Source organism: Bufo gargarizans, chromosome 6 (genome assembly GCF_014858855.1).
Source record: "Bufo gargarizans isolate SCDJY-AF-19 chromosome 6, ASM1485885v1, whole genome shotgun sequence".
Lineage (NCBI taxonomy): Eukaryota > Metazoa > Chordata > Amphibia > Anura > Bufonidae > Bufo > Bufo gargarizans.
Window position 1 is genome coordinate 78,271,528 of NC_058085.1, and position 14,457 is coordinate 78,285,984.

Consider the following 14,457-nt stretch of genomic DNA (forward strand, 5'->3'; position numbering starts at 1 on the left):
ATTTCTTTTGAGGCCGCGGAACGGAAATACGGATGCAGTTCCCCATTGAAATGAATTGATCCGCACTCGTTCCGCAAAGTTGCGGACCCAGAAGTGCGGCTGTGTGAATGCACCCTTATATACATGCACGCGCGGCTCTTCCAAGAGTGCATTTAGAGGGAAATAAGCCACTACCTGACGAAATCCAAACCGCTGATCCTTCCTTTCCCACTATCGGCCGTCGGCGGGGAGTTGGGGCACCCCCATATGCATTGGATGGCTGGTCCTTCCCGCCAAAATTGGGACAACTTTGGATCTCTGGGAGAACATATCGTCCCACACAACGGACAAGATGGAGAACCAGATCAGCCCAGAGTCTCTCGTCTGGTACCCTCTTCTATAACACAAAGGCCTCTTTCACACGGGCGTCTCGGATTTGCTCTGGATGTGTCGCGTGTGCATTGCGTGAAACCCGCGAGAGTAGGCACGCAATTACAGTCAGTTTTGACTGTGATTGCGTTGTTCAGTTTTTATCGCGCGGGTGCAATGCGCTTTGCATGAGCGTGATAAAAAACTGACTGTGGTACCCAGACCGGGATCGGTGTTCTGACACGGTTATAAGGGGGAAATAGTAGCATTCTTCATACAGAATACTTCCCAAAATGTCCATTGAGGGGTTAAAAAATAAATAAAATTAACTCACCTCAATTTTTATTTTTTTAACCCCTCAATGGACATTTTAGGAAGTATTCTGTATTCAGAATGCTATTATTTCCCCCTTATAACCATGTTATAAGGGAAATAATACAGTGGTTAGACTTTAATGGGTTCGCTTAACCCTATCATCTCCTAGCAACCATGTGTGAAAATCGCACCGCATCCGGCCTTATTAGGCCTCATGCACACGAACGTTGTTTGTTTCCATGTCCGTTTCGTGTTTTTTTTTTGCAGATAGGACACGGACCCATTCATTTCAGTAGGTCCGCAAAAAATGCGGACATCACACCGTGTTCTGTCCGCATCAGTATGTCCGTTCCGTAGCCCCGCAAAAAAATATAACATGTCCTATTCTTGTACATTTTAGGCATTGTTACAATGGATCCAAGAAAAAAACGGATGGTATACGGATGTCATCCTTTTTTTTTGTGGACAGCAAAACACATATGGTCGTGTGCATGTAGCCTTAACCTACAGATTCCCCATTGAAAACCATTGGAAAGTACTTTATGTGGGGTTTTTTTTTTGCGTGAAATCGGCACCTATATCCTGGCTCAGAACCGTACGTGTGAACCTAGCCTAAGGGTACTTTCACACTAGCATTGCTGGATTCCGGCAGGCAGTTCCGTCTGGTACTTATCTTTTTCACATTTTTAAAGGTTTGTGCATGCGCAGACCGCAAAACCGGATCTGTTTTTCAAGAACACTTAGGGTCGGATCCGGCATTAATGCATTTCATTGTAAAATAATGCCGGATCTGGCATGTGTTCCAGAATTTTGGACGAAGAAAATACTGCAGCATGCTGCGGGATTTTCTTCGTCCAAAAACCATACAGTGACTGAACGACCTCCTGAACGGATTGCTCTCCATTCGGAATGCATTAGGGCTTGTTCACACGGCGGTGTGAAGCCCGTGCTGTGGACCACAAATTGCAGTCCACAATGCACAGGCACCGTCCGCGGGGCAGCCGCATGGGGATCACGGACCCATTCACTTGAATGGGTCCGCGATCCGTCCTTTCCGCAAAAAGATAGAGCAAGTTCTATCTTTTTGCGGTGCTGAGGCACGGAACTGAACCCCAAAAAGCACTCTCTAGTGCTTCCGTAGCGTTCCATTACGCATCTCCGGATTTGCTGACCCATTGAAGTGAATGGGACCGCATCCGTGAAGCGGAATGCACACGGAACGGTGCCCGTGTATTGCGGATCCGCAAACGCGCTCCGCAATACGGCAATGGGCAGCACAAATTCGTGTGAATGACCCCCTAGGATAAAGCTGATCAGTTTTTTTCCGGTATTGAGCCCCTAGGACGGAACTCGATACCGGAAAAGAAAAAAACGCTAGTGTGAATACCCTAATAAGCGTGTGTTCATGCGACAGATGTGTTTCAGATTCCCATTCATTTCAAAGTCAGAATCAGCATGGATTCTGCTCCAAGATACAGCAGGTTTTGCTTCGCATAGAAATGATTGGAAGGCTTTTAGAGGCATTTTTTTGTCGTGCAAAACACATGAAAAAACAGCGCCAAAGACGTCGTGTGAACGGGTTTGTAGGTAACCTTTCCCGTTGGCACTGGCAGGAGGCACTGGTCTAACTTTATTTTTTGCGTCACGTGATCCACAGACTCCTGGCCTTGGCCTTCTAGCGACTGCGAGGCATGGAACGCAGAGCCCTTCCTGACTTCAGGAGCCGGAAGTGTCGTCATTAGTGGCGGGCTTGTAAGGGGCGGAGCTATATAAGCGCGGCTCAGCGGCAGTCGTTGTATTGTTAGAGCGGAAACCGCACCCGGGCACGTGATTCCACACCCGTGCAGCCGCCACCGAGACCACCATGGGGGACAAGATGGACATGTCCCTGGACGATATTATCAAGATGAACCGGAGCCAGAGGCCGGCTGGCAGGGGCCGGGGAGGTCGAGGGGCCCGAGGTGGCGCCTCCCGTGGTGGAGCAATAGGCCGCATTGGAGGAGGTGGCGGCCGAGGAGGCATAGGCGGAGGCCCGGTCCGGACGAGGGCGATGCTCAGCCGAGGTGGCAGGAACCGACCAGCACCTTACAGCAGGGTAGGAATGGCGGGCACGGGGGGGCAGGAGGGCCTGCGGCCTAGCAGTGGTGCCGGAGGAGGGAGCCGCGAGGAGGGGGTGCCCAGCCTGTGGCCTAGGGCGCCCCACATACTCGCCGGCCCCGGTGGGGGAGGGGCTTTCTCTGGCTGCTGGTGCCTATGGCTTGGGGCTGATGTGCTGTGGCCCCCAGGAGCCCACTAACCCATATTTTGTCTTATAGCCCAAGCAGCTCCCGGACAAGTGGCAGCACGATATGTTTGACAGTGGGTACGGTGCTGGGGCTGGAGTGGAGACCGGAGGCAAGCTGCTGGTGTCCAACCTGGATTTTGGGGTTTCGGATGCGGACATTCAGGTATGTGCTGGTCCTGGGGTGCAGGTGATTAAATGGGGGGGCGCCATGTGACTCGCAAGCCGTTGTCGCCTCACAACTGCAAAAATCCTACTTTTTGTTGTCCTAGGGTTGGGGTTATTTGGGAGATGTGAAGCCCCCCAATTCAGTTCAGAGGTTTCTCTGCCATCACTGGTCCCGGGACATGTGTGTCTGATGGGCATTGGCCTATCGGAGTCTGTTTGCCCGCTTGGATGGATCAGCAGGTAGACATTCACCTATATGGGACTGTAGGGTGGAGCGATGACCATGCACACCTCTGCTCTACTCCCATGTGGAAACTTGGGGGGGCACTGACAACTGGGGATAGTTGCTATCGTGGGTCAAACCTTTTAAGGCGAACGCTGTTACCAGCCTGAGCCTGGCGGACCAGCAGGGGGATCTGAACCTCAGCGCCCCTATACCATAATGTGATGTATATAGGTTCTGCTTATCACATGTGTCTGCAGAGGGGGCCCCATAATGGGTATATGATGGAGCCACAGGGAGTGTTACCCTGTTGTACAGGCGTTCACATTCCCTGGGTGCTGCAGTCCCTTTACTGTTTCCTGCATGGTGGTCCTACAGCTGGCCCCTTGGTAGTGCCAAGGATAGAAGAGAACTCCTCGTAGGGGGTCTGTTGGGCCCCACCAGTCCCAGGAATGTTCCCCCCTCCTATTGGGGTGTGTGCTCAGCTGCTTCATTCTGTCTGTGGATGTGCCAGAAATATGAATGGTGCCCCGCCAGTCCTATAGAGAATGTTGAGGGAAAGGCTCGTGCTCACCCATTGGGGCTGGGCACTGAGCACTCGGGTTATTGAAGATCCCATTATGGATTCGGCTACCACGGGCCATAACAGCGCGCACCGCCGAGGCCTAGAAGACGTTCTGTACGGTGTTCCGTCATAATAGAGATCTATAGCCGCATAGACTTCTGTTCTGACGGAATGTCTCCTATAGGCCTGTGTGGTAGCTGGATCCATAACCCAAATATTGTATGCCGCACTTAAAGGGGTTCTGCAGTTATTTTAAACCGCATCAGCATAACCCCCGCAGCTGTTTGAGATGGCAGTGACGCTCCAGGAGTGCGGCGGCCTTCTTGCTGTTTACTGCTGGCCCAGTGACGTCAGGGCTAAGCTCCATTTAAGTGAACAGAGCTTAGCCGTGCCCAGGCCAGTGATACTAGTCGTGGGCCAGTGGTAAACAGTGAGAAGGCCACTGCGCTCCTGGAGCGCTGCTGCATTCTCAAACGGCTGATCAGCGGTGGTCCCGGGTGTCGCATGCTGATCTATCCAGAGGATAGATCATCAGTTTAAACAAAGCACAGAACCCCTTTAAGACACACGTTTGGTCAACACTACCCACAATCTGTGGGTTATCCCCTATAACTATAAAGGTGAGCACAACCCTTTAGTAACTAGCCTGTTTTGGCCATAATGTGTTCTGTTGATGTAGCCGTATGAGGGGCTTTTCTGTTGCAGGGCAAGTTAGTTATAGAAATCGGTTGATGGGTCATGTGACAGCTGTAGCCGGTGTTCTGCCAGATTTCTATCCCTTGGCAGAACGCTATACCGGAAGTGACGCGGCCGCACAGGAATCAGCTGGAGGAGGATGTGTGCGGTGCTGCGCATATCCACTGGATTAGCAAAAATCATTGCAGCGCCGCGGGAGAATGCCTTCATGCGCGAAACCGTACACCGCACGTGCACACTTTTCCAGCGCTAAATGTTCCATCAGATCTCCCTACCCCTGAGTGCGCAGAAATCGGTTCATCCTTACCGTAGAGCTGAGTGCTGGATATTGGTGTCCCTCAGCTCTGCTATGTGGTGACCTCGATATTCTGCACTCGGCTCTGCGGTAAGGATGAACTGCTCCTGATTTGTGTGTACTCAGGGGTAGGGAGATCTGATGGAACACTTTGCGCTGGAAAATCTACCTGCCAAGAAGTGTGACCTACTCCTTTTGTGTCAAGTGGAAACAAGGTGTATAACTTTTTAAACTTATTTTTACCTTTTTAACCCCTTAAGGACCAGTCCATTTTTCACCTTAAGGACCAGACTGAGTTTTTAATTTTTGCAAATCTGACCGTGTCACTTTATGTGGTGATAACTTTAAAACTTACTTATCCAGGCCATTCTGAGATTATTATTTTAGTCATGTGTTGTACATCATGACAGTGGTAAATTTGAATCAAAAGATTTCATTTTTATATAAATAAGATAACAATTTTTTTTTTTAGAAATTGGTGAATTTCCATTTCTCTACTTCTTAGAATATAGTAATACCTCCACAAATGGCTATTACTTTACATTCCCCATGTCTGCTTCATGTTTGGATCATTTTCGGAATGTCATTTTATGTTTTGGGATGTTAGAAGTTTAGAAGCAAATCTTGAAATTTTTCAGAATTTCCAAAACCCACTTTAAAGGGCTTCGACCATCATCATTTGTTATGTAGCTGACTGACAATAGCGATGCGCTAATGTTGGCACTACATAAGTGTTTTTTACACTTGTCCCTGCAGCCGTTCTGCTAGAATACACACAATATGCTAATGAGCCTCTAGGTGCCATGTGGGTGTAGATTCAGCACCTAGAGGCTCGCAAAACTAATTTAGGGTGCATATGACTGGTGTGATGTAAGGTGGCTTTTTGATGCAATTTTTTATTTTATTTTTGGTGTTCACTTGAGGGGTTCAGTCATGTGATATTTTCATACAGCAGGTCGTTACGGATGTTGCAATACCTAATATGTATACTTTTATTTTTAAAGTTTTACACTAACAGGATTTTTAAAACAAAATCCTGTTTTAGTGTATTGAAGACCATGTTTTACGGTACTTTCACACTTGTGTTAAACTTTTACGGCATAGAGTTCCATCCTAGGGGCTCAATACCGGAAAGAACTGATACTTTTTATTCAGAATGCATTAGGATAAAACTTAATTCAGTCACTGTACAGTTTTTGGATGGAGAAAATACTGCAGCATGCTGTGGTGTTTTCTGTCCAAAACTCTGGAACACGTGCCGGATCCGGCATTATTTTACATTGAAATGTATTAATGCCGTATTGCCCTAAGTGTTCCCAGAAAAATGGATTCGCAGACCTTTTAAAAATGTGAAAAGGATAAATACCGGATCTGTTTTTCCGGATGACAACCAGAGAGACGGGTCCGGTATTGCAATGCATTTGACATGGATCCAGATCTGTCTACAAATGGTATCAGTTTGCATACAGATTGCCGGATCTGGCAGGCAGTTTCGGCGACAGAACTGCCTGCTGGAATCCAGCAGCGCCAGTGTGAAAGTACCCTTAAGGTCTTCATATTCTCAGAGCCATAGTTTTATTTTTTTTGGGCAATTGTCTTAGGCCTCTTTCACACTTGCGTTGTCCGGATCCGTTGTGTACTCAATTTGCCGGAATTACACGCCGGATCCGGAAAAACTCAAGTGAACTGAAAGCATTTGAAGACGGATCTGTCTTCAAAATGCGTTTAGTGTTACTATGGCAGCCAGGACGCTATTAAAGTCCTGGTTGCCATAGTAGTGGGGAGCGGTATACTTACCGTCCGTGCGGCTCCCGGGGCGCTCCAGAAGCATGGATGACGTGTCCATGCGATCACGTCATCCATGCGTGTGGGGCGCCCTAATGTCACTCTGGAGCGCCCCGGGAGCCGCACGGACGGTAAGTATACTGCTCCCCACTACACTTTACCATGGCAAACAGGACTTTAGCGTCCTGGCAGCCATGGTAACCATTCAGAAAAAGCTAAACGTCGGATCCAGCAATGCGCCGAAACGACGTTTAGCTTAAGTCCGGATTAATGCCTTTCAATGGGCATTAATTCCGGATCCGGCCTAGCGGCAAGTGTTCAGGGTCTTTGGCCGGAGCAAAAAGCGCAGCATGCTGCGGTATTTTCTCCGGCCCAAAAACTTTCCGGTCCTGAACGGATTTCTCTCCATTCAGAATGCATGGGGATATACCTGATCAGAATTCTTCCGGCATAGAGCCCCGACGACGGAACGCTATGCCGGAACAGAAAAACGCAAGTGTGAAAGCGCCCTTAGGTAGGCTATCATTTTTTTTTGCGTGATGAGATGATGGTTTGATTGGTACGATTTTGGACTGATTATGACTTTTTGATCACTTAGTATTATACTTTTTGTGATGTAAGGTTTTTAACTTTTTTTTACTGTTTTCACCTTAGGTCATGTGCTTTTTATATGTATTGTTACGGACCCGGCGATACCTAATGTCTAGTTTTTTTATTTTTAACACAAAGCATTTTTGAAACAAAAAAATCACGTTTTAGTGTCTCCATAGTCTGAGAGCCATAGTTTTATTTTTTGGTGCGATTGTCCTATGTAGGGGCTCATATTTTGAGGGATGAGATGACTGTTAGCTTGGTACTATTTTGGGGTGCGTATGCCTTTTTGATCGCTTGGTGTTGCACTTTTAGTGATATAAGGTGACAAATGGCTTTTTTTTTTTTGTCAATCGAAAGTGGTGAATCATGTGATATATTTAGAGCCAGTTGTTACGGACGCGGTGATACCTAGTGTTTCCCCCTCACACTATGTTGATTTCTCCTGTAACAGCCTCAGTACAGGGCTGATCGAGGTCTGTGAAAGACCAGACGGCTCCTGCACTCTCCTGGTGATCACATGATGACTGGGCCAGGACAGGAAGCTGCATAGCACTTCCTAATCTATATACACAGCGCTCTAGAAGGCAGGGACACCCAGGAACGTTCCCTGCCTTCTCTCTGGGGGTGCCCTGATGTCACCGATGGCAGCTGCCATCTCTGAATGGAAGTTCCAGAACGTCCATTTAGAGATGCTGACTGCCCAAGGACGTTTAGTCAATGGGTGGTCGAGAAGTGGTTAATATTGCAGTCTTTTGATCGCTGTATAAGCAATGTATTTCAATCAGTGCTATACCGGCTTGCAGGAGGCACCAGGGAGGTGCAGCTTGCTACAGATACTTTCTCCTTAGCCCTAGGCTGCTATTCAAAGACATCAGTATCTTAGTTGTGGTGCGCCAATGGGAGACGGCGCGTCCATTCTTTCTGTAACAACGTGGATGCTGCGATTGCTAATGAATGGGGCATCCAAGGCCTCGTCCACATTTGTCAGTTTGCCGTCCTTGAAATAAAGCATCTGTGTTTCGTGAGGATATCCGTGAAGGATCTGTTTTTGGTCAATGTTGTTGTTGGTTGTTTTTTTTGTTTTTTTTTTTTTACCCTACGCCAAATACGGATGACACATGGATGATCAGCCTTAAAAATAATTTCCAGAGCATCTCCCAATTAGTCTTCAGTGAAAAACAGACACAACATGGATTCCATCCGTGTTGTCTGCCACTTTCAGAGCCATAGACTCAATGGACGCGTTTGGTCTGCATGGCGGACCAAAGTAGTGCAGGTCTCCACAGAAATGTGTATGAAGCCTCAGGTTAAACAGAGACTTTGGGTATGTGTGCAGTACATTGTGCACGGACGCAAAATACGGTTGCCTGAAGGGGTTGTAGTGGATAGCAAGCAGTGTAATCTTCTGGTTTTTGGAAGGGCTTTAGAAAAATTAGATTCATACCGGTCATTCATAGGGGCATATGCCCCACTTTTGATTGGTTGGGGTTAGACCAATGGGTATGTGATAAGTTTCCACGGGACCCCAGCAATTTAATTTGGTTATCTGAAGGGCTTTTAAAAAATGAACTTGCGTTTGATTGGTAGCTGTGATGAACCCTCTGTAGTGATCCTCCACCATATCCCTGCTTCTAGTCCCTCTTTGGTTGCCCTTTGTCCAGTTGGTAACTTGCTGTGTTTGCTGTTGCAGGAGCTGTTTGCAGAGTTTGGCACCCTGAAGAAGGCAGCCGTTCACTATGACCGATCCGGCAGAAGTTTAGGTACTGCCGATGTGCACTTTGAAAGGAAAGCGGATGCACTAAAGGCAATGAAACAGTACAACGGCGTACCGTTAGATGGTAAGATGCAGCCTTCGTCCGACCCCACACGCGGCTGCCTCATCTGGGGTGATGAGCCGGTGACCGATCTCTTATGTCCTATAGGTCGTCCTATGAACATTCAGTTGGTTACATCACAGATAGAAGCACAGAGAAGACCTATACAGAGGTGAGTAGGACTCCCCCCTGAGTGGTGGGTGCTGCTTGTAGGAGCCTCTTGATGCTAGGTTTGCTTTCTCTTACAGTCAAAGTAGAGGTGGAATGACAAGACCACGAGGGGGCCCCACCGGGTTTGGTGTGGGTGGTGGGATCAGAAGAGGAGGCGGCAGGGGTGGAAGCCGGGGCCGTGGACGGGGAGCAGGCAGAAACACAAAGCAACAGTTATCGGCAGAGGAGCTGGATGCACAGCTGGACGCCTACAATGCCCGGGTGAGTAATGGGGGCACTGTCCTCGGGTCAATGTATAGTAGGATTATAATATGAACACTGCCCGTGCTGCATGATGGGAGTGATCCATATAAAGCGCCATGACATGGAAAGGGTGAAAAGTCAAGTTCAGGTTATCCTGCTGTTGATCCAATCTGGTATGCTCTACCAGATTCAAAAACTCATGACTAGAGTCCATCCACATGCCCGTAGTGTATTGCAGATCTGCAATTCACCTGGCCGGCGCCCCCGTAGAACTGCCTATTCTAGTCTGCAATTGCGGACAAGAATAGGGCATGCTCTGTGGACCAGAAAGTCGGGGGCGCTCTCCAGAAATGCGGATGCGGTCAGATCACTGCTGTCTGCATCCATTCCTGTCCCATAGAGAATGAATGGGTCCTCACCTGTTCCATTTCAATGGACCCTTACGCTGAGTTCACAATTCTGTTTGGTCAGTTATTTCCATCAGTTATGGTGAGCCAAAACCAGTAGTGAAGCCTACACAGATCAGGTATAATGGAAAGGTCTGCACATGTTCTGTGTTTTTGACCCACACCTGATTTTGCCTCACAACTGATGGAAATATCTGACTAAATAACTGACGTGTGAACTCTGCCTTTTAAAGGGGTTGTCTGGGTTCAGAGCTGAACCTGTACATGCCTCCATTTTCATCCCAGCAGCCCCTTGACATGAGCATCTTGGGTGAAAATAAGGGTATGTCCAGTTTCAGCTCTGAACCCGGACAGCCCCTTTAACTCCGTTTCAGAATAAATTCCTGGACCGCCTGTCTCGCAGCTAATACAGAGCTCCTGGCTAGCCCATCAATATCAGATGAGGCTGTTCCAGAACTAGCCACCCCTGTCCCTTGCAGAATAATGTAGGTACCACTGCTTGTCCTGGTGTTGGTTCCCCACCCAGTCTCCTAAATGGCTAGCCTGAGGATAGGCCATCAGTATTACTTTCCTGTGCTGCCCCTTTTAAAGGGCTATTCCTGTTACATGTTCTCCCCTATCGATAGGATAAGGGATAACTATTAGATTGTGGAGGTCCACCGATCATGAGAACAGGGACCATGTACCCCCCCCCCCGAGCAGTAGGTCGGGCATGTGCACTACTGCGCCATGTCTCTTCACAGCAGAGTGCAGCTCCCATATAGATGAATAGAGCAGCAGTGCACATGCCCAACCTGATGCTCCGTTCACCTCTGAGGGGTACCAGGTCACTGATTTCGAGCAGTAGGACCCCCACATATCTAATGGTTTACTCTTTAAGGGGTATCCTGGCTGTTACAAAACGGGTTCTAAGTATGATCCATGTCCTTTTCTGGCACTCTTCATTATTTCATAGTTCCTGAGCAGGATATCCAGTGACATCTGCATCCCATGCATGTGAATGACGGTGGGGTTATGGGGCCATGCACACGGCCATAAGTGTATTTTGCGGTCCGCTAGTCGCAGATCCGCAAAACATGGATCCCGATTGACTGCATGCCACTATTTAACTTCTGTACAAATATCCTATCTGTTTCCGCAATAGAGACAAAAGTAGGACATGTTCTCTCTTGCGGACAGGATATGGTGTGTTGTCCGCATCTTTTGCGGCCCCGTTGAAATTAATGTATGATGTGGACGTGTGCATGAGCCCTAAACGTCCTGCAGACCCACCTCACAGGTGCCTGCCTGGTATGCTGCCTCATTTATCACCACCCCCAGTGTCGGCCATATGCTTGGTGTTGGGCAGAGTTTTCCATGTTCCTGGGGTAACTGGTCTCTGCAGCCTGCCCCTCCCCGTGGTGGCTGCAGCTGTTGCATGTAACGTGTGGGCAGCTGCTCATTCCTGTCTCCTCTTCTCCACAGATGGACACCAGCTAATCCCTCCCCTCCTGTTCCTGCACTTCTGGCTTTGAAGTTGTTTCTACACACCTCTGTTTTTTGCTTTTATTTCTGATAGGTTTTAAACTCATGTAAAGTTGCAGATAATTTTTTTTTTATTATGCAGACTTATTTTTTTTTTGTATGGAAATATTTCTTGGGACAAATTTTATTGGTTGTCATGAGCCGGGTGATCTTCAACTTCTAATAAAATACAAGTGTTTGGTAGATTTTGCTCCTGTTCTTGGTGGGAGGCCGCCCGTGGCTGCACGTTCAGGAAAGGATTCCTGTTTTTCTAAACCAATGTGACTTGGCATCTGCCAAGGGGCACACGAGTATTGTAACTATTAAATCCTGTTGGGTCTGCATCACTGGGTTTGTCTTTCATTTGTTTGGGGGTGGCTTCTGTTCACTGTGGGTTCTTCTGGCTTAGGCCTCATGCACACGACCGTTGTGTGCATCCGTGGCTGTTGTGCCGTTTTCCGTATTTTTTTCACTGACCTATTGACTTTCAATGGGTCCGTGGAAAAATCGGAAAATGCACCGTTTTGCAGCCGAGGCCGTGATCCGTGTATCCTGTCCGTCAAAAAAATATGACCTGTCCTATATTTTTTTTTTTTCTGACGGACAACGGTTCACGGACCCATTCAAGTCAATGGGTCCGTGAAAGAACACGGATGCACACAAGATTGGTCTGCTGCCTGGCAGCCCTGATCTCTTACAGGGGAATATGATAGTACAATTAACCCCTTTAGGTGCTGCACCTGAAGGGGTTAATTGTGCTATCATATCCCCCTGTAAGAGATCGGTGCTGCCAGGCAGCAGGGGGCAGTCTTGTACAAAGTTTGTAGTGTATTCTAACTAGAAGCGTCCCCATCACCATGGGAACGCCTCTGTGTTAGAATATACTGTCGGATCTGAGTTTCATGAAGTAGCTCATATCCGACAGTATATTCTAACATAGAGGCGTTCCCATGGTGATGGGGACGCTTCAAGTTAAAATATACCATCGGATTGGAGAAAACTCCAATCCGATGGTATAAAAGAACTCCAGACTTTACATTGAAAGTCAATGGGGACGGATCTGTTTGAAATGGCACCATATTGTGTCAACATCAAACGGATCCGTCCCCATTGACTTGCATTGTAATTCAGGACGGATCCGTTTGGCTCCGCACGGCCGGGCGGACACCAAAACGACTTTTTTTTTATGTCCGTGGATCCTCCAAAAATCAAGGAAGACCCACGGACGAAAAAACGGTCACGGACCCTGTTTTTGCGGACTGTGAAAATAAACTGTCGTGTGCATGAGGCCTTAGTCACATGATACTGTCGTACACTACCTGGGCACTGCAGTGGTGCCGCCACATGTGGCTGTGTCTTAAAAGCCTTATGGCTGCCGAGTGGACTTGGTAAGGGATCTGGCAAACCCAGTCTGTCAGCATATTGTATGTAATGCAGCACGCCTCTGCTAGTACCCGCTAATCATGGAGGGCTTCTGAAGCAATGTACCCGGTGTTAAAGGGAGTCTATCACCAAAATAGTAGAATAAGTCTATAGTGGCTCTCCCTCTTTAGCAAACGTGGCAATGGTTTGAGTGACTCACCCCGTCACAACCAATATAATTCGTATGAAAAGGAAGAAAAAACGAACAGTCGCCATCTGGATGTTGACCCCCTGTTTCTTTCACCAAAATGTCCCCTTCTGCGCTGCTTACATAATGCCATGGCACAAATAAACGTGATTTAAATGGTACCTTTTTTTTTCCAGTTGCCATAAACGGCAAAAACATGGTTTTAATATTCAAAAAAGAACTCTTGTGCCCACTACAGGTGTAACGCCTCATCTGGCCTGCCCTGTAATCCCAGCTTCATCCTGTTGAGTGGCTGAGATGCTGTGCTTGTGCAGTTCACCCCCAGGCATGCGCACTCTTCTGACCACTGTAGGCACCAGCTAACCGGGGATTACAGAGGAGTCGCTTACTGGCCGAACGCCACCCCAAGGCAATTGTGAGCCTTCATTTGCGTAGCCATATTTTTGCTGTTTATGAACATTGGGAGAAAAGAACACTCCAATCCAGTGGGATATGCCGTCTTCTGTACCATTCAAATATTTGTGCTACAGCATCATGTAAGCAGTGCAGGAGGTGACATTTTGGTGACACTCCCTTTAAAGAAGTTCTCACTTTGGCCGATGGCATTTATCAAGTAGAGAGTTAATACAAGGCACTTACTAATGTATTGTGATTGTCCATATTGGCTCCCTATCACATTACACAGCTTGTTTCCATGGTTACAACCACTTTGTCATCCAGCAGCAGTGGTTGTGCTTGTACATTACTGGAAAAGATGCCAGTAAGGACTGTGGCATAGGTTGGTACTTTTTCCCATAGTGTGCAAGATGATGGATTGCAGGGTGGTCATAGCCATGGATACTAGCAGTGTATAATGTGACAGAAAAATGAATCCAGCGAAGGAAGCAATATGGACAATCGCAATACATTAGTTCCTATTTTGTCTACAAGATGAAAGCAATTTGCTGAAGTCAGACAACCCTTTAAAAAAGTCCTCTAATTTGTTACTGTGCTTCCAAAGCTGCGTTTTGCCTTCAGATATAATTTTCCAACAATGACTTACTTCTGAAATCTGTTTCATACGGTAAGGGTCCATTCACACGTCTGTATGTGTTTTGCAGATCTGCAAAACATGGACACTGGCAATGGGTGCTATGTATTTTGCGGATAGCACATCGCCGGCACTCTCATAGAAAATGCCTTTTTCTTAGAATAGGACATGTTTGTTTTATTGCAGATCCACAAATGTGGACAGCACATTCTGTCCCCATTGAAAATTAATGGGTCCACACCTGTTCCACATAATTGCGGACCTATTTTGCGGATGTGTGAATAGACCCTACCACTTCACACCACCAGTGCGCGGAGACCGCTGCTCCGAGCTGCCATAGACTACATTCTGGTGTCCTAACTTATCCTCCAGCAGTGCAGGCCTCCTCAAGGCCAGTGTAACCCAGCGGCCTGGAGCGTCTCATCAGCAACTGTGATGAGTGAACTTCA

General features: G+C 47.7%; 1 protein-coding gene across 1 annotated transcript; it reads left to right on the forward strand.

The window, feature by feature from the left end:
* Positions 1-2,400: 2,400 nt before the first annotated feature.
* ALYREF (Aly/REF export factor) lies at positions 2,401-11,752 on the forward strand. Its single transcript, XM_044297465.1, has 6 exons — positions 2,401-2,758; positions 2,979-3,110; positions 8,961-9,108; positions 9,193-9,256; positions 9,333-9,516; positions 11,370-11,752. The coding sequence occupies exons 1-6, from the start codon at positions 2,528-2,530 to the stop codon at positions 11,382-11,384; spliced, it is 774 nt and encodes a 257-aa protein (XP_044153400.1). The 5' UTR covers positions 2,401-2,527; the 3' UTR covers positions 11,385-11,752.
* The last annotated feature ends 2,705 nt before the right edge of the window (positions 11,753-14,457 follow it).